The sequence below is a fragment of the Spermophilus citellus genome (assembly GCF_964194105.1).
Source record: "Spermophilus citellus genome assembly, chromosome: 17".
NCBI lineage: Eukaryota > Metazoa > Chordata > Mammalia > Rodentia > Sciuridae > Spermophilus > Spermophilus citellus.
Window position 1 is genome coordinate 55,358,001 of NC_138199.1, and position 15,135 is coordinate 55,373,135.

The 15,135-nt window shown below is 46.7% G+C and overlaps 1 protein-coding gene and 1 long non-coding RNA gene across 5 annotated transcripts in view; one reads left to right on the plus strand and one right to left on the minus strand.

Annotated features, from left to right (window-relative positions):
* Positions 1-5,282: 5,282 nt before the first annotated feature.
* Positions 5,283-13,406, minus strand: ASB16 (ankyrin repeat and SOCS box containing 16). Its single transcript, XM_081272682.1, has 5 exons — positions 13,095-13,406; positions 10,149-10,416; positions 7,288-7,780; positions 6,808-6,921; positions 5,283-6,394 (listed from the first exon to the last, which is right to left on the minus strand). The coding sequence occupies exons 1-5, from the start codon at positions 13,393-13,395 to the stop codon at positions 6,209-6,211; spliced, it is 1,362 nt and encodes a 453-aa protein (XP_081128808.1). The 5' UTR covers positions 13,396-13,406; the 3' UTR covers positions 5,283-6,208.
* Positions 13,407-13,570: 164 nt separating this feature from the next.
* LOC308636866 overlaps positions 13,571-15,135 on the plus strand; it is a 28,865-nt gene continuing 27,300 nt past the window's right edge. For 2 of the 4 annotated variants that reach the window (XR_014019514.1, XR_014019515.1), the window contains exon 1: positions 13,599-13,710. This is a non-coding gene — a long non-coding RNA (uncharacterized lncRNA). Of the gene's footprint in view, positions 13,711-15,135 lie in introns of all 4 variants that reach the window. The other 2 variants (XR_014019512.1, XR_014019513.1) reach the window with 2 other exon arrangements.

Genomic DNA, 15,135 nt, shown 5'->3' on the forward strand with positions numbered 1-15,135 from the left:
TATGTCCCCATGCCTTTTAATTTTTTATTTTGAGACAGGGTCTCACTAAATTGCCATGGGTGGCCTCAAACTTGTGATCCTCTTGCCTCAACCTTCCAAATTGCAGGGATTATGAGGTGTGTGCTACCACACCTGGCTTGTATCTGTTTGAGTCCCTGCTTTCACTTCTTTGGTCTGGCTTTTTTTTTTTTTCTCCTCCTAGTGGTGAGGATTGTAACCAGGGGCTTGGACTTGCTAGGCAAGTACTGTACCAATGAGCTGCACTCTGAGCCTTTCTTAAAATTTTGAGACAGGGTCCTACTAAGTTGATAGAGATGGCCTTGAACTTGCCAGCCTCTTTTCTTAGTCCGGAGTCGCTGTGTACCACAATATCCTGTTGTTAAGGTCTTTGATACATGGTGTCACATTGTCCTCTGGGGAAATATATATCTAATTCCCTTATTCCCAGCTATGTGTTGAGGTACCCCTAAAGTTCCCTTCCCCAAAGATATAAGGTAGAGTCTAGAGAGGAACAGACTAGATGGGGGAGGTTTTAAGAGATGAGAGAATCCTAAGGATGTTTATATGCCAAGAAGGAGGAGCAGAGAAGGGAAAAAATGAAGAGAAAGGCAATTTGAGAAGGGAATAATTACTGAGTAGTGTTCTCTGGAAGTAGAGAAGGGTCCAGCAGGTGATTGGGCTTGCCTTGGGCAGGAGGTGGGGTATCTGGCCTTCCCAGGGCACTGGACACCTGACCCATCCATTTGGGTGGATTTAGATAAACACACACTATGTTCTTCCCCTCCCCCCACTACATGAACTGACATCTGCCATAACATTACACTATATTTGTCATTTTTCATTATTGTGTCTTACCAAATTGCCTAAGATCAGGAACTTTTTTTTTCTGTCACCCCCCGCCCCCACCAAATCTATTTCAGATTACTTGATACAGATTTTCCCCCAGTACTGAACCCAGGATGTTGCACTACTAAGCAAGTGGTCTACCACTGTGCTACATCCTCAGCCCACTGATAAAGATTTATTAAGTGAATGATGGTTAGATTCAGCAAAGTTGTGGGAAGAGGTGGGGAACTTGAGAGACTTCTGTCATCTACTGGCCAGAGGCGATGTCTCAAGATAGACTTGGCAGTGAGGTGAAATAGATGGAAAGAAGAAGGAAAGACTTGTTAGGGCTGGAGACATACTCAGAATGCCAGCACCTGGGATGAAGGGTTGGAAAAGTGAACAAAGCTGACAAGTTGATGGAGATGGCCTTGAACTTGCCAGCCTCCTTCCTCAGTCCGGAGTGTGAGAGTTTGAGGAGTGTGTCCAGCAAAAGAAGAAGAGGTAGCTGACTTAAAGGTGTCTTGAAAGAGGAGCTTTTAGGGTTGGGTTTTGGGGGTGGAGAAATTGCAAGAGGAAAGCAAGAAAAGAAAGAAGTAGGCTTCTTTATATATAAATATAACAATTCTATATATAAACATGTTTCTATTTCTTCTATATAAATATAACAATTATATTTAAAACTAAGCTTTTTGTTTTTGTTTGTTTCATTATCAGGGATTGAACCCAGGGGTGCTTAACCACTGAGACACATCCAGAACCCTTTTAATCTTTTGAGACAGGGTCTCACTGAGTTGCTTAGGGCCTCATTAAGTTGCTGAGTCTGCCATGTGACCAGCGCTGGCTTCATAAAAGAAGGTTCGATTCATGAGTAAATGCTAGGGAGTTTTAAATTAAGGAGACGAGACTCATTGCCTTTAACACCAGCTCGTAGATGGCTTCTCCTAGCTCCCACCTCCAGCCACCTAATGCTGTAGCGGGGTTTACAGAAGAGACTAGCGAGAGAGAGAGAACACGCTAGGGAGTGGGCTTTTATTGGGGAACCAAAAATTCCAGGGAAAATCCCATCCAGTGAAGGTTAAGGGGGGCAGCATCCCAAGGTCAGGGGCGACGATTGGGTCTTCGGGGCAGTGGCCAGGCATGCCTCTGCAAGGACAAGCCCTCAGACCTGGAGAAGGGTGGAGAATAGCTCTGACACAGCTGTGTCTAAGCGCCTCTCACCCAGACAGGGAGGTAACTCAAATCATGTGCGAGGATGGCCTCCCACAGCTGAGGCTGGCTTTGAACTTGTGATTCTCCTGCCTCAGACTCCTAAGCCAAGGGGATTACAGGCATACACCACCGTGCCTAGTTTTACAGACTATTTTAATGGATCCTTGGACATTTTAATGATGTAGTTTATGATGTGTTTATTTTTATTAACTATTGAACTTAAGCATTTTTATGACTTTATGTACAATTATAATAGCTATCGAATGGTGAATATATCTCTAAATCCTGCCTTAAATGCTTTTAATGAATGCATTTTATTAAAAAATAGGACTGAGAATGGATATAGCTCAATAGTAGAGCTTTTGCGTAGCATGTGTGAGGCCCTGAGTTCAATCCTCAGCCCCACAAAAAAAGAAAAAGAAAAAATATATACAGAGAAATGTATATGTGTGTGTGTATAATTTCAGAAGAATTCATAGATATCCATTTAAAAAAAACCAAAACTCAAATACCACAATAAAAAAATCCATCAGCTCAGTCCCTCTCCCTCTCCCCTCTCTAGAAGGGAATTCTTGGTCACCAAACTTCCAGGTTTTTTTTCTATTTTATTCTCATAGAGTTTCGTTTTGTTTGCTGTACATATCATATTCCAGACTGTTTTTGTCTCCTTAACAACAGTCTTGGAAATCTTTCCAAAGCAATACACATGCTGGTCAGTTGGAATTCCTTCCCAGTTCTATCTTGCTATGACTACTACCTTTTGTAAAGGCTAAATTGTATTCCATAGTATGGAACCCACATTGGGTTGCTCAAGCAATGCTGAGATGACTATTCTGGTAATTGCCCACCTTTTATGTAAATGGGGAGCAGTGTTTACAGATACTGCCAAATTGCTGGCCAGAGAAGTAACGGGATTTGCAAGAATCCATTTCTCCATCTCTTATTATCATTATTATTTTTTTTTGGGGGGGGGGGCGTATACTGGGGATTGAACCCAGGGGCACTTATCCACTGAGCCACATCTCCAGCCCTTTTTATTTTTTATTTTGAGATGGGGTCTCGCTAAGTTGCTGAGGCTGGCTTTGAACTTGTGATCCTCCTGCCTCAGTTTCCTAAGTCACTGGGATTACAGGTGTGCACCAAAAAGCCCTGCTCATTTTTAATTTTTTCCAGTACTAGGGATTTAACCCAGGGCCTGGGGAATACTAAGCAAACACTCTACCACTGAGCTTCATCCACTCCTTTATTTCTTCATCTCTTCACCGGCACTGCATACTACCAATCTTCAATTTTTTTTCCAAACCAGTGAGGGAATGATAATGTTTTATTTGAATCTGTATTTCCCTGGTTGCTGGTGAGGTAAAGCATCATCATTCATTTATTGACAGGTATGTGAGTGTCTACTCTCTGAAAGGCACTGAGTCAGCAATGGTGGATAAACTGGGTACAGTAGCTCATGCCTATAATCCCAGCCAATTGGGGAAGCTGAGGCAGGAGGATTGCAACTTTGAGGCTAACCTCAGCAACTTAGCAAAACACTTTTTTTAATATTATTGTAATTTTTATACCTTTATTATTTACTTCTTATGTGGTGCTGAGGCTCGAACCCAGTGCCTCACATATGCTAGGCAAATCCTTTGTCACTGAGCTATAACCACAGCCCTGAAGACCCTGTCTTAAAACAAAAAGTAAAAAGAACTGGGGATGTAGCTCATTGGTAAAGTTCCTCTGGGTTCAATCCCCAGGATCTCCCTCCGCACCAAAAAAAAAGTGTTCCTTCCTGCTCTCACAGATTGAAGAAATGAAGAATTAATGAAATAATACATCTTTATACATGTATCTTTAAAAACAAAGAGGTTATCTTGTAGTTGTAATAGAAAAAGGGACTGGGGCTGGGGCTCACTGGTGGAGCGCTTGCCTCGCAAGTGTGAGGCACTGGGTTCAATCCTCAGCACCACATAAAAAATAAAGATATTGTGTCCAACTTAAAAAAAAAAAAGTATTAGAAGAGGCTGGACTGGCTGGGGTCTGTCTGCTATAACAGGAAAGTTTAACATCTGAGTCTCCCAGCCAGGGCCCAGGACTAGGGAGATTTCCTTTTCTTCTGTTAGGCCTTTTTGGCTCTAACTAAAACAAAACTTCCATCCAGAAAGGAGAGGTTGCTGCTCTGCTTAACCATGTCAAAGACTGTCTTGTGTTAGTGAAAGGGAATCCCTGCAGACACAACTCCCTGGAGAAGGGAAAGCTCAACAGGCTGCCAGAGGCAGACCCAGGGCTCCTGATCTCTGTCGCAGCCACCACTGCTGCCAGACTCCAACTGGCAATGGGAGAGCCCAGGATCCCTCAGCTGAAGGACAGGAGCTCAGGCTTCTGGGCGACCCTCTGTTCCCTCCTGTGGTGGCTGCCATCTGCTGATCTGTGAGGGACCTTGTGTTCTATAATGTTTTCCTATTACCAGTACTAGTAGCTCAGGGCAGAAAACTTGGAAGCCACAAAAGAGCAGAGTGGGAAAATAAACAGTGATGGGACCTTAGTCACATTGAAACCTAACAAAGTCCATACTTTTGGGGCTGGGGATGTGGCTCAAGCAGTAGCGCGCTCGCCTGGCATGCGTGCGGCCCGGGTTCGATCCTCAGCACCACATACCAACAAAGATGTTGTGTCCGCCGAGAACTAAAAAATAAATATTAAAAATTCTCTCTCTCTCTCTCTACTCTCTCACTCTCTCTTAAAAAAAAAAAAAAAAGTCCATACTTTTGTTCTATGCACAGATCATTTCTTTGCATTCACAAAAACTGGCTTGCCTTGAAAAGCTCCCTCCCTAAAGGTAAGTGTACTTTTGACTCTGGGATCAGAAGTGACAGGGGGAACAGCTGGTCCTCCCATCATGGGCCCTCAGAGATTATTTTGTAGTGACTGCTATTTAAGATACCATGTGTTACTTGGGGGTGGGGAGGCCACATCATAAATGTCCTAGGCTTTATGCATTTACTGAAATACCTGTTTAAGGAACAGAGCTCTAGTCTCAGCCTAGTGGAGGCAGATACTGGTACTTAATGAATAAGTACTAAGCCAGGGAAGGCTACAGCTGGGATGGTCAAAGGAAGGCCCTGAACTGACTCTTGAGGATCTATCTGAACTGAGTCTTGATGATCAAATCAACCTTGACTAGGCCAAAAAAAATGTATATCAAGCAGAGGGAACCACACAGGCAGACTCCTGAAAGCAAAGAAGAGCCGGTCATATCCAGCAATTGGTAACTAGTTTACTAAGGTTGGATTCCAGGAATTTGGGACGAGAAGGGGAGTCTGGAAGCCAGAAAACATGCAGAGGCCAATGTCTAGAGACTTCATTTTGTTGAGGTCTTTTTGTTTTTTTGTTTTTGCAGTACTAGGGACAGAACCCAGGGCCTTGCACATTCTAAGCAAGTGCTCTACCACTGAGCTACACCCCAAGGACCTCTTTTGTTGAGTTTTGATTTTGCCTGAAGGTAGAGAGAGCCACTACTGGAATGGTCAGAGGTGTGACTCAAAGATTATTTCAGCATCCATTCAAGGCATGGGTTTCAAGACCCGCCTTGAGGTGACAAAGGCAGGTTGGGTGTGAACAGGGCAGGCAGAGGCAAGATCTTGTCACTCTTTAAGAGGCAGAACAGGTATATGGGTGGCAGGAGAGAGAGGCACCAAGGACACCACAGTAGATAGAAGAAGAGCCATCCAATCATGCCCAGGCAGGGGAGGTAAACATTCCTTGAGTCTGGGAACAGGCTGAGTATAGATCTTCCCCTGGGGAAAGGGTCTGAAGCTCAGGATGGCTGATGGTCATCAGGTGGCTCAAGAAGCTAGTGGAGGGGGCTGGGGATGTGGCTCAAGCGGTAGTGCGCTCGCCTGGCATGCGTGCGGCCCGGGTTTGATCCTCAGCACCACGTACAAACAGAGATGTTGTGTCTGCCGAAAAAACTAAAATAAATAATTCTCTCTCTCTCTCCTCCCCCCTCTCTCTTTAAAAAAAAAAAAAAGAATGCTATAAAAAAAGAAGCTAGTGGAGGGATGAGCTGGTCCAGGAGGGCGTGTGAAGCACAAAGATGAGAGCCAGCAATCATTTCCCTAGGGTTGAGGACAGGGACAGATAGAAGGGGCAGGACAGCCGTCGCAGTGGCCTGTCATGGAGCTCACTGGATGCGTCCCTCCACACGAAGCAGCAGGTAGTCTCGGAGAACTGGGGGCAGTGGGAGCTGGGTGGCAGCCTGCCGACAGCGACTACCCAACTGGGCTCGCACAGCCAGTCGGGCCAGGTGCTGCAGCCGCCGCGGCTGGTTTACCATGCATAGGGCCGAGCTGTAGAAGGCTTCATGCTCCTAGGCCAGGAGGGAAAGAGGGTCAGTTGGCCCAGGTCCCTTGACTCTCCCCTTCCATCTGGGGCAACCTAGCAGTGAGGTGCTGGGCTTCTACAACCTGCATCCACTTGGTATATCTGGAAGGACTTGGATTCATAGGTGAGAGGCCCTGGCATGGTAGGGGAGCTGGGGCTCCCTACACCTCAGGGCAGAGTCTCAGCCATGTTGGTGAGCGAGGCTGGGCAGGTGTGTAAAAGCAGAGGTCAGCCTGTACTGCAAGAGTTGGGAGGCCAGGGGTTTCACTCTGCCCATCCTCTTCTGCAGAGGGCTTTCCTGCGCCTCCCTCCAAAAGCTGGTCCCTGAGGGACAGGCATGTGGCTCATCCTTTCTCCCCATCCCCTCAGGGAGGAGCTCTGCCCTTGGGGTGGACATACCTGCCACAGCTCAGGAAGCACTGCCTCCACCCAAGTATCACAGGATGGGATGCAAGGATAGGCATTAAGCAGAACTTCCAGAGCCCGAGGGAAGTTGGCACAATGTTTCAGCATCTAGGAATCAAAAGAGGGTCTTAGGGGCTCCTTGCCTCCCCCATCCAAGGGCAGATCCAAGCTCAGCCTAATCCAAATCCCCACTCACACCCTTGTTTGGGGAACTAAGATCTGAGTTTCTCATCCTTCATCATGCTTCTGTTTCCCCAGCCTCAAGAGTGCTCCAACCTCTTGGCTAGAGTTTCCTTCAATGCTTGGACACTGCACCCCCAACCCTCTCTCCACTCCCAAGATGGGGAGGAACCTCTGGCCACTGAAGGTGGCCTTTCTAGTCTCTTGGAACACTCTCTTCCCCAGAGGCAGGGCTGCTGCAACTCAGCCCCAAAACCCTCATCCCAGCCTCCTTCCTCAGCCTCCCCCACTCACCTCAGGGCACACAGGCTGGGCCCCATAGTCCAGCAGCACTGAAAAGAGGACCTCGGGTTCCCAGTTGGGGGCATCCTGCACAGCCTGCAGAGCGCAGTCCATGGGTGTGTGGCCCGCTCCGTTGGGGAGCCAAGCGCAGGCTCCATATCGCAGTAGCAGCTCAGCCAGGGCCCCGCAGCCGTTGGCACAGGCGTTGTGCAGTGGTGTGTGGCGCTTACGCCCAGCTGCCCGGGGGTCAGCCCCGGCCTCTAGGAGGTGCCGTGCCGCAGCCTCATGCTGTCGGCTGCTGCCCGGGCCCTCAGCTCCAGCACAAGCTGCGTTCAGCGCTGTCTCCCCCTGGCTGGTGCGCAGGCCCACTGTGGCACCGTTCTGTAGGTAAAGAACCACGTGCGCCTCCAGGCCACGCGCTGCCGCCACGTGCAGGGGCGTCACCTCGCTCTCCTTGGCTGCTGAGTTCACGGTTGCTCCTGCCTCCAGCAGCAGCTTGGCACACCTGGAAACAGGAATGCAAGGGCCCAAGGTCAGGACTGAGAGCAACCCCCTTCCTTCCCACCCCTCTACTTCGAGGTACATACAGCCTCATGTTCTCCAGATCACAAAAGCCCCATGACAGACACCAGAGATGGAAGGCCCCATCAGAGCTACCAGAAGCGTCTTAATTTTCACATGAAAAAATTAAGGTCTTGCACAGCAGCTAAGGACACATAACAAATTAGTGGCTGCACCAGAATTTGTACTCCCTCCTTGATTTCACCCTTACTCTTCATTAAAATGGGACCCCAAGGCCTGAGCTTAGATCATTTGCCAGTGGTCTAACCTTATGATAGCACAAGATTTTGAAAACCCATTCCTATGTGCAGTATGAAACAAATTTTAAAGCACATGAGGCAAAACAATAAATAAATAGAAATCTTAATATTATCTCCCTGCCCCCAAATTTGAAGACCATTCTTCTAGACCAAGCCAGGTTCATTTGGGCAAAGAAAGGTACTTGGGGACCTCCCTACTCAACTTTCCCCCCAGACAAAACAAAATTAAACAAAAAGCGTTTTAAAGAGCACATGTTTCACAGTCTCCAAGATCCTGGAAAAATTATTGGCCCGAACACCACTGCTGCAAACATGCATTATTACCCACCGTGGACAAAACCAAACATGCAACAAACTAATAATGAAGAAACTAAACTAAGAGTCATTTATAATTAAAAAGCCAGAATGGGGGCTGGGGTTGTGGCTCAGCATTAGAGGGCTGACACAGCATGTGTGAGGCTCTGGGTTCAATCCTCAGCACCACATAAAAATAAATAAATAAAATAAAGGTATTGTTTCCAAATACAACTAAAATAAATAAATAAATAAAGCCAGAATGGCAGTTGCTGGAAAGCTAAAAGCAGATTCATCAACCCCAGTGAAACCCTAATAATCAGGTATCCTTTCCCCAGATGGCTAGGATGCCAAGTTCAATAGGTGTTTTTCTCAGTGTCCAAAAGTCAAGTAGCAACCAGTTTTCCAAGAACTTCTGAACTCATTTCCTCAGCGAATTCTAATCATGGGCTAATTTTTGTTTCTAAATACTTAATTTAGCAGCTGGACATGGTGGCAGTGCCTGTAATCCCAAGCAGCTCAGGAGGCTAAGGCAGGAGGATCTTAAGTTCAAGAATAGCCTCAGCAACTTAGTAAGGCCCTAAGCAAATTAGTGAGACCCTGTCTCTAAATGAAATATATAAAAGGGCTGGGGATGTGACTCAGTGGTAAAGTGCCCTGCTTTCAATCCCTGGTACTAAAAAAAAAATTAAATTAAATTAAAGAGCCAGGCATGGTGGCACATGCCTATAATCCCAGTGGCTCAAGAAGTTGAGGCAGGAGGATCCCAGGTTCGAAGCCAGCCTCAGCAATTTAACAAGACGTAAGCAACCTAGTGAGACCCTGTCTCAAAATAAAAAATAAAAAGGGCTAGGAATGTGGCTCAATGGTTAAGTGCCCCTGGGTTCAATACCTGATATCAAAAAAAATAAATACTTACATTTAAGTAACACGTAAAATTTCATTCAATAGGCTTCCAGAAAGTGGCCATTTTCACTTTGCGTAAAAGGATAAGTCTGTTGGGAAGTGCTTGTTCCCAGCCACATCAGACACACCCATAAAAACCTAAGAAAGAGTTGGCAAATTTGGATCACTTCCCGGTCCACCACTGGCCTAGATCTATCAGGGAGAGAGATCCCCAGCATGTGGGCTGTGCAATGTCTTGAATCATTACCTGCTAGCCCAGTCTGTTGACTTGACTTGTAAAAGGGCAAATATCATGTAAAAGGGGTCAACCACTGTTGACCTTAAAAAAGGAAGGAAAAGCAAAGAAGAGGGACTGATGGTGAGGCTGGGAAACATGGCTAGATGTTTCCTGGTGCCTTTCTTGATCTGGCTATAGAGGATTCACAGGGAATCTGAAACTAGAATTGGAACAGGGGTTTTCCCAAAAGAAACAAGGCTTCTGCCTCCTGAGTTTAACACATGTGATATTGGACAAGACACTAAATCTTTCTGAGCCTCAATTTCCTCATTCATAGACTGAGGCCTGTCTGCAGGTTGTTATGAAGATGTATATGGCAGTGGCTCACGCTGGCAACCCCAGTACTCAGGAGACTAAGGCAAGGGATCCTAAGTTTGAGGTCAGACTGGGCAACTTAGAAAGACCCTATCTTAAAAAAAGGGGGTGGTTTGGGGTTTGTAGCTCAGTGGCAGAATGCTTTGGGAACCACAAAGCTGGGTTTGGATGTCAATTCTTCTTGTCTTGGCCATGCAAGCTAAAGACACAAATGCACACACACACTCCTGCCCAAATCATCCCCACCCATGGGCACCTACTGCAAGGACTCAGGGGTTGTGCAGAAGTGCAAGGGGGTAGTACCCTCCTCTGACAGCACGTTAGCCTTGGCACCGAAGGTCAACAGCAGCCGCACACAGTCAGTCTGGGCTCTGGCACAGGCCTCGTGCAAGGCAGCCCGGCCTCCAACACGGGCATCCAGCTCTGCCCCCTGCAGGATCAGGTGGCGGGCGCAATCCGTGTAGCCTCTGGCCGCAGTGATGGTGAGGGGTGCTGTCTGCTTGGTCTTGGGTGTCAGTACCCAGAACCCTAAGAACAAGTAGAATTGGTGGACTGGGTAAGAGGGTGGGAAGGGCAAGGTTGGGGATACTGGCTTGTAGCTGACAGTTAAGGCTGGTCTCCCCCTGCAGAGTCCACTAAACACAAGCACTGTCCCAGGCTGTATCTGTGGAAAGGAACTCAAGGCCTGAATTGGGAGTATAAATTAGAACAGCTTTTTAGAATGATTTCTCAGTCTGTAAGAAAACATAATATGTATCACAGAAAAGAATAATTGCTATAAAATCACAACAGCCTTAGGGCTGGGGTTATGGCTCAGCGGTAGAGCGCTCACCTCACACATGCGAGGTCCTGGGTTCCATCCTCAGCACCACATATAAATAAATAGTTATTGGGTTCAAATACAAAAACAATTTTTTTTTAAGAGAGAGTGAGAGAGAGAACCCTTAACATTTATTTTTTAGTTCTCGGCGGACACAACATCCCCGTTGGTATGTGGTGCTGAGGATCGAACCCGGGCCGCCCGCATGCCAGGCGAGCGCGCTACCGCTTGAGCCACATCCCCAGCCCACAAATATTTTTTAAAAAATCACAAATGCCAATTAAGGAAACCTCAGGGTCTTTGAGCTGCTAATGGATTTGGTGGCTCTTTTTGTTCACCTCTGACTTTGTGGTGCAGTAGTTATGCACAGGTGGGCCTGGGCCTGAGCCTAAGAAAGGCCAAAGAACAGAAATGAGTTGTAGGATACTCCTGGGCAGAGAAAATTGGGTGGAAGTAGGGGGAAGGATGGAGGGGGAAGATTAGAGGTGGAATGGGGAAAAAAAAGGATTGAGGAAAGGGGAATGATCATGTGACTGGTGTTAGATTCAAAAGGTGGAAATAGTCCAGGACTTATTTAAAAGACATTGATACTTAATAGGTTATTTGCATGCTAGCAAAGTAAGTCCTTGGTTTCTCCAAATCTTTGGTAAAGCATGTTTTGCTTTTTATTAGGATTGAAATTAAGGCTAGGCCCCATCCAGGGAATGAGCTGCAGGATAAGACCAGGATGCCCTGGGTGAGGTCACAGTCTCACTATCATGGTCAGACAGAATTTCCAGCATGGAGTGACTGTGACTCATCTGGATCTGTAAGCTCTCCCCAGGATTTTGAAGGCCCCAATCCAAGGATGGGGTTTGAGGCAATCTTCTGCCAATCTTCATTGTAATCTCACTTGAGGTATTCGGTTGATATGAACAAATCTGCTAGCCAGAATACATCCTAGAAAAATCTTTTGGCAAGTACATAAAGATGTTCATCACACTGCTATTTAAAACAGTTAAGGGAGCATGAGGCCCTGAGTTCAACAAAAAAATTAAATTAAATTAAATTTTAAAAAGTTAAGGGGTGACTGGGGATGTACCTCAGTGGTAGAGTGCTTACCTAGCATGCCTGCATTTGAACCCCAGCACCACAAGAAATAAATAACTAAAAGTTTAAAAAAGCTTCTTTTTATGGGGAGGGGGGTACTAAGGGTTGAACCTGGGGAGCTTTATCACTGAACTTCCTCCCTATTTCTTTTGTAATTTTTCATTTTTAGACAAGGTCTCTCTAAGTTGCTGAGGGTTTTGTTAAGTTGCTAGGACTGGCCCTGAACTTTCGATCTTTATGCCTCAGCCTCTCAAATCACTGGGATTACAGGTGTGCACCACTGTGCCTGACTTAAAGATACTTAAAAAAAAAAAAACTAATCTACCCACTGTATCTGGGGGCTTGTTATATAAATCATGGTATACACCTGCATAGAATTTATGCACCTATTTAAAATATTTTATAGACTTATGGTTATTGGCATGGAAAGATGTTACATGAAAAAACAATCAGGTAATCAAATTGCATGTGAGGTGGGGGTGTAGTCCAGTGATAGAATGCATGCTTAGCATGCAAGAGGCCTTGGGTTCAAACCTCAGCACCAAAAAATAAAATAAAATTTTAATGTGGGATGTAATTTTATTCTTTTTTTTTTAAATATTTTTTTAGTTGTAAATGGACACAATACCTTTATTTTATTTTATGTGGTGCCGAGGATCAAACCCAGTGCCTCACGCATGCTAGGCAACGATCTACCACTGAGCCACAATCCTGGCCCCTCATTCTTTTTTTTTTTCCTCTTAGTTGTAGATGGACACAATATCTTTATTTTATTTTGTGTGGCGCTGAGGGCTGAACCCAGTGCCTCACTCGTGTGAAGCGAGCACCTTACCACTAAGCAATAACCTGAGCCCTGTAATTTTATTCTATGAAAGAAAAAAAATTCAAATGTGTGGGAGATATGTCTATTCAATTATTTGTCAACTAAATATAAAATTTACACAATCTGTATATAATATTCTTAGAGATTATAACTTTTGGGCTGGGGTTGTGGTTCAGAGGTAGAGAGAGCACTTGCCTAGCATGTGTGAGGCACTGGGTTTGATCCTCAGCACCACATATAAATAAATGAATAAAATAAAGGTCCATCAACAACTAAATATATATACATATATATTAAATAATATAACTTTTAATTCTGAAAAGATACATAAACCACCACTTCGAATAGGTGGTGGCGGCAAGGGATGGTCTAGTTTTGGGTGTGCAGGGAGAGGATGAACCTAGACTCTCCCCCTCCCCTCCCCCAACCCTCTTTGTTCTCCCTCCTCCCTGACCTCTCCCTGGTGCTCCTTACCCTGTTCTGCTGACCAGGCCAGCTGGTTGCTCACAGTCTCCACAATCATGTTGGCAGCCTCTTCATCTTGGAACAGAGCTTGAACCTGCTGCAGGTCACCAGAGAAGAGGGCATTGTGGACAGCTGGGTCCCTGCAGGAGCGGCGAGGCCTTGTGAGTCGGGCCTGGAAACTTGAGGGGCACCTGTGGCTGCGGCACTGCTGGGCAGCTGCCCGTCGCCGATCCTCCCATTCCAGCCACTCCCGCTGCAGGCGGAGAGCACGCAGCGTAGAGGAGGTGAAGGGGAAGGTCTCCCCTGCCATGCGGAGGGGCCCAGGAGACTGGGCAGTGGCACCTGGGCAGATCCTTGTTCCTCAGCGGGCCACCCTTGCTCTGGAGAATCAGCCTGTATCCTCCCCCTCCCCCGCGAGCAGGGAGAAGAGCAGCTGAGACTATAAATAGGCTCTTCACTACTCTGGTAAACAGTTTGCCGAGAATCATGATCCTGGTGCAGAGATGGTGCTGGGCCAGTTCCTGCCCCATTTGATTGGTCAGCAGGTCCTCAACTGAGGCTACCTCAGGACTCCAGGACCGCATCCTCCTTCATCTCTAGTGTGTCTCGGTTGGCAAGGTCCAAGGTGAGTGAAGCAGGCAGCCATGGGATGGGATGGGATGGGATGGGATGGGAAGGGCAGGGCCGGGCCGGGGCCCGGCCGAGTGAGGGTGATACAGCCTCTGTGACGTTTACTACAGGGCAGGAGCCCAGGTTGACCCATAGGGAGGAGAGAAGGCAGATCTCAGCACAGGAAGTAAGGGGAGGTTGGGACTGATAACTGAGAAGATGAACGGCTCTTCCTGGCACCTATAGTAATAGCAACACTGCATGTGGTGTGAACCTTTACAATTTAAGTCACGTTCATATCCATCCTCATTTGGGTGACCAGGTAAATGATACAGTAATACAAAACAGGTTTTGACAGTAAATGATATGGTTAGGCTAATTATCAATTGAACTCCCAAGTTGGGAGGTCTTAGCTCTGTTTTAAGATTTAAGGCTTAACAAGGAAAATCACTAGCTCATGGTCACATGGCTTGAGGGCCAGAGCCAAGACCCCATCATGGGCCTGATGCTATGGACAGTGCATTTTGGCCCCAGCTGCTGTGACCACATGAAGTGAAGACAGTTCTGTAAGCCTCCCCACTCCCTGAGCGGGATAGTGTGGTCTTTGGTCTCCACAGACTACCCTCAATGATTACTGTCCCTCCAGCTCCTAAGTGGATGCACATGTGTGTCTGATGGGGGCAAGGGATTGACCTTGAAACTCTGGGGACTGAACTAAAGAGATCTTCAAGCTGCAAACCTGTTCACTCTGAAGAGAAGGCAGCTCTGCCTCCAGGAGCCTCTAGGGGGAGGAATGAGACCGTGAAACCACCCCAGCTGGTGTGACTGACATGTTGTGGAAGGGGAGGGCGAAGAGACACCACCTACGGCCCAAACTCCAGAATTGGCAGGCTGAGGCTGGGCTGATGTCTGCCCCACAGTGCAGTGCGCTCTTGGTGCTCCTCCCTGCCCTGGCCCTGCCATAACCTCTGCATGGGTATCTTTTACTTTGTCCTCTCCCTGGTCCCTGCACACAGACTAATTCTAACTCCTGTTCTCACATTCTCAGTCACTGTCAAGTTCAGGTTCTCAAAGCCTTAAAGCAGGATCAGCCCAACTTCTGATTGGTGTTCCTACCTCTGGTCACACCTACGTCTATTTCCCTGCCAGAATGATCTAAAATGGCAATTCACTTGCTTAAAAACTAAAATTTATGCCAGGTGTGGTGGCACACGCCTATAATCCCAGCAGCTCTGGAGGCTGAGGCAGGAGGATTGTGAGTTCAAAGCCAGTAAAAGCAAGGCACTAAGCAATTCAGTGAGACCCTGTCTGCAAATAAAATACAAAATAGGGCTGGGAATATGGCTCAGTGATTGAGTATCCCTAAATTCAACCCTCAGTACCCCCCTCAAAAAAAAAAAAAAAACAAAAAACTAATGACTTCTAGCACCTGCCCTCTCCA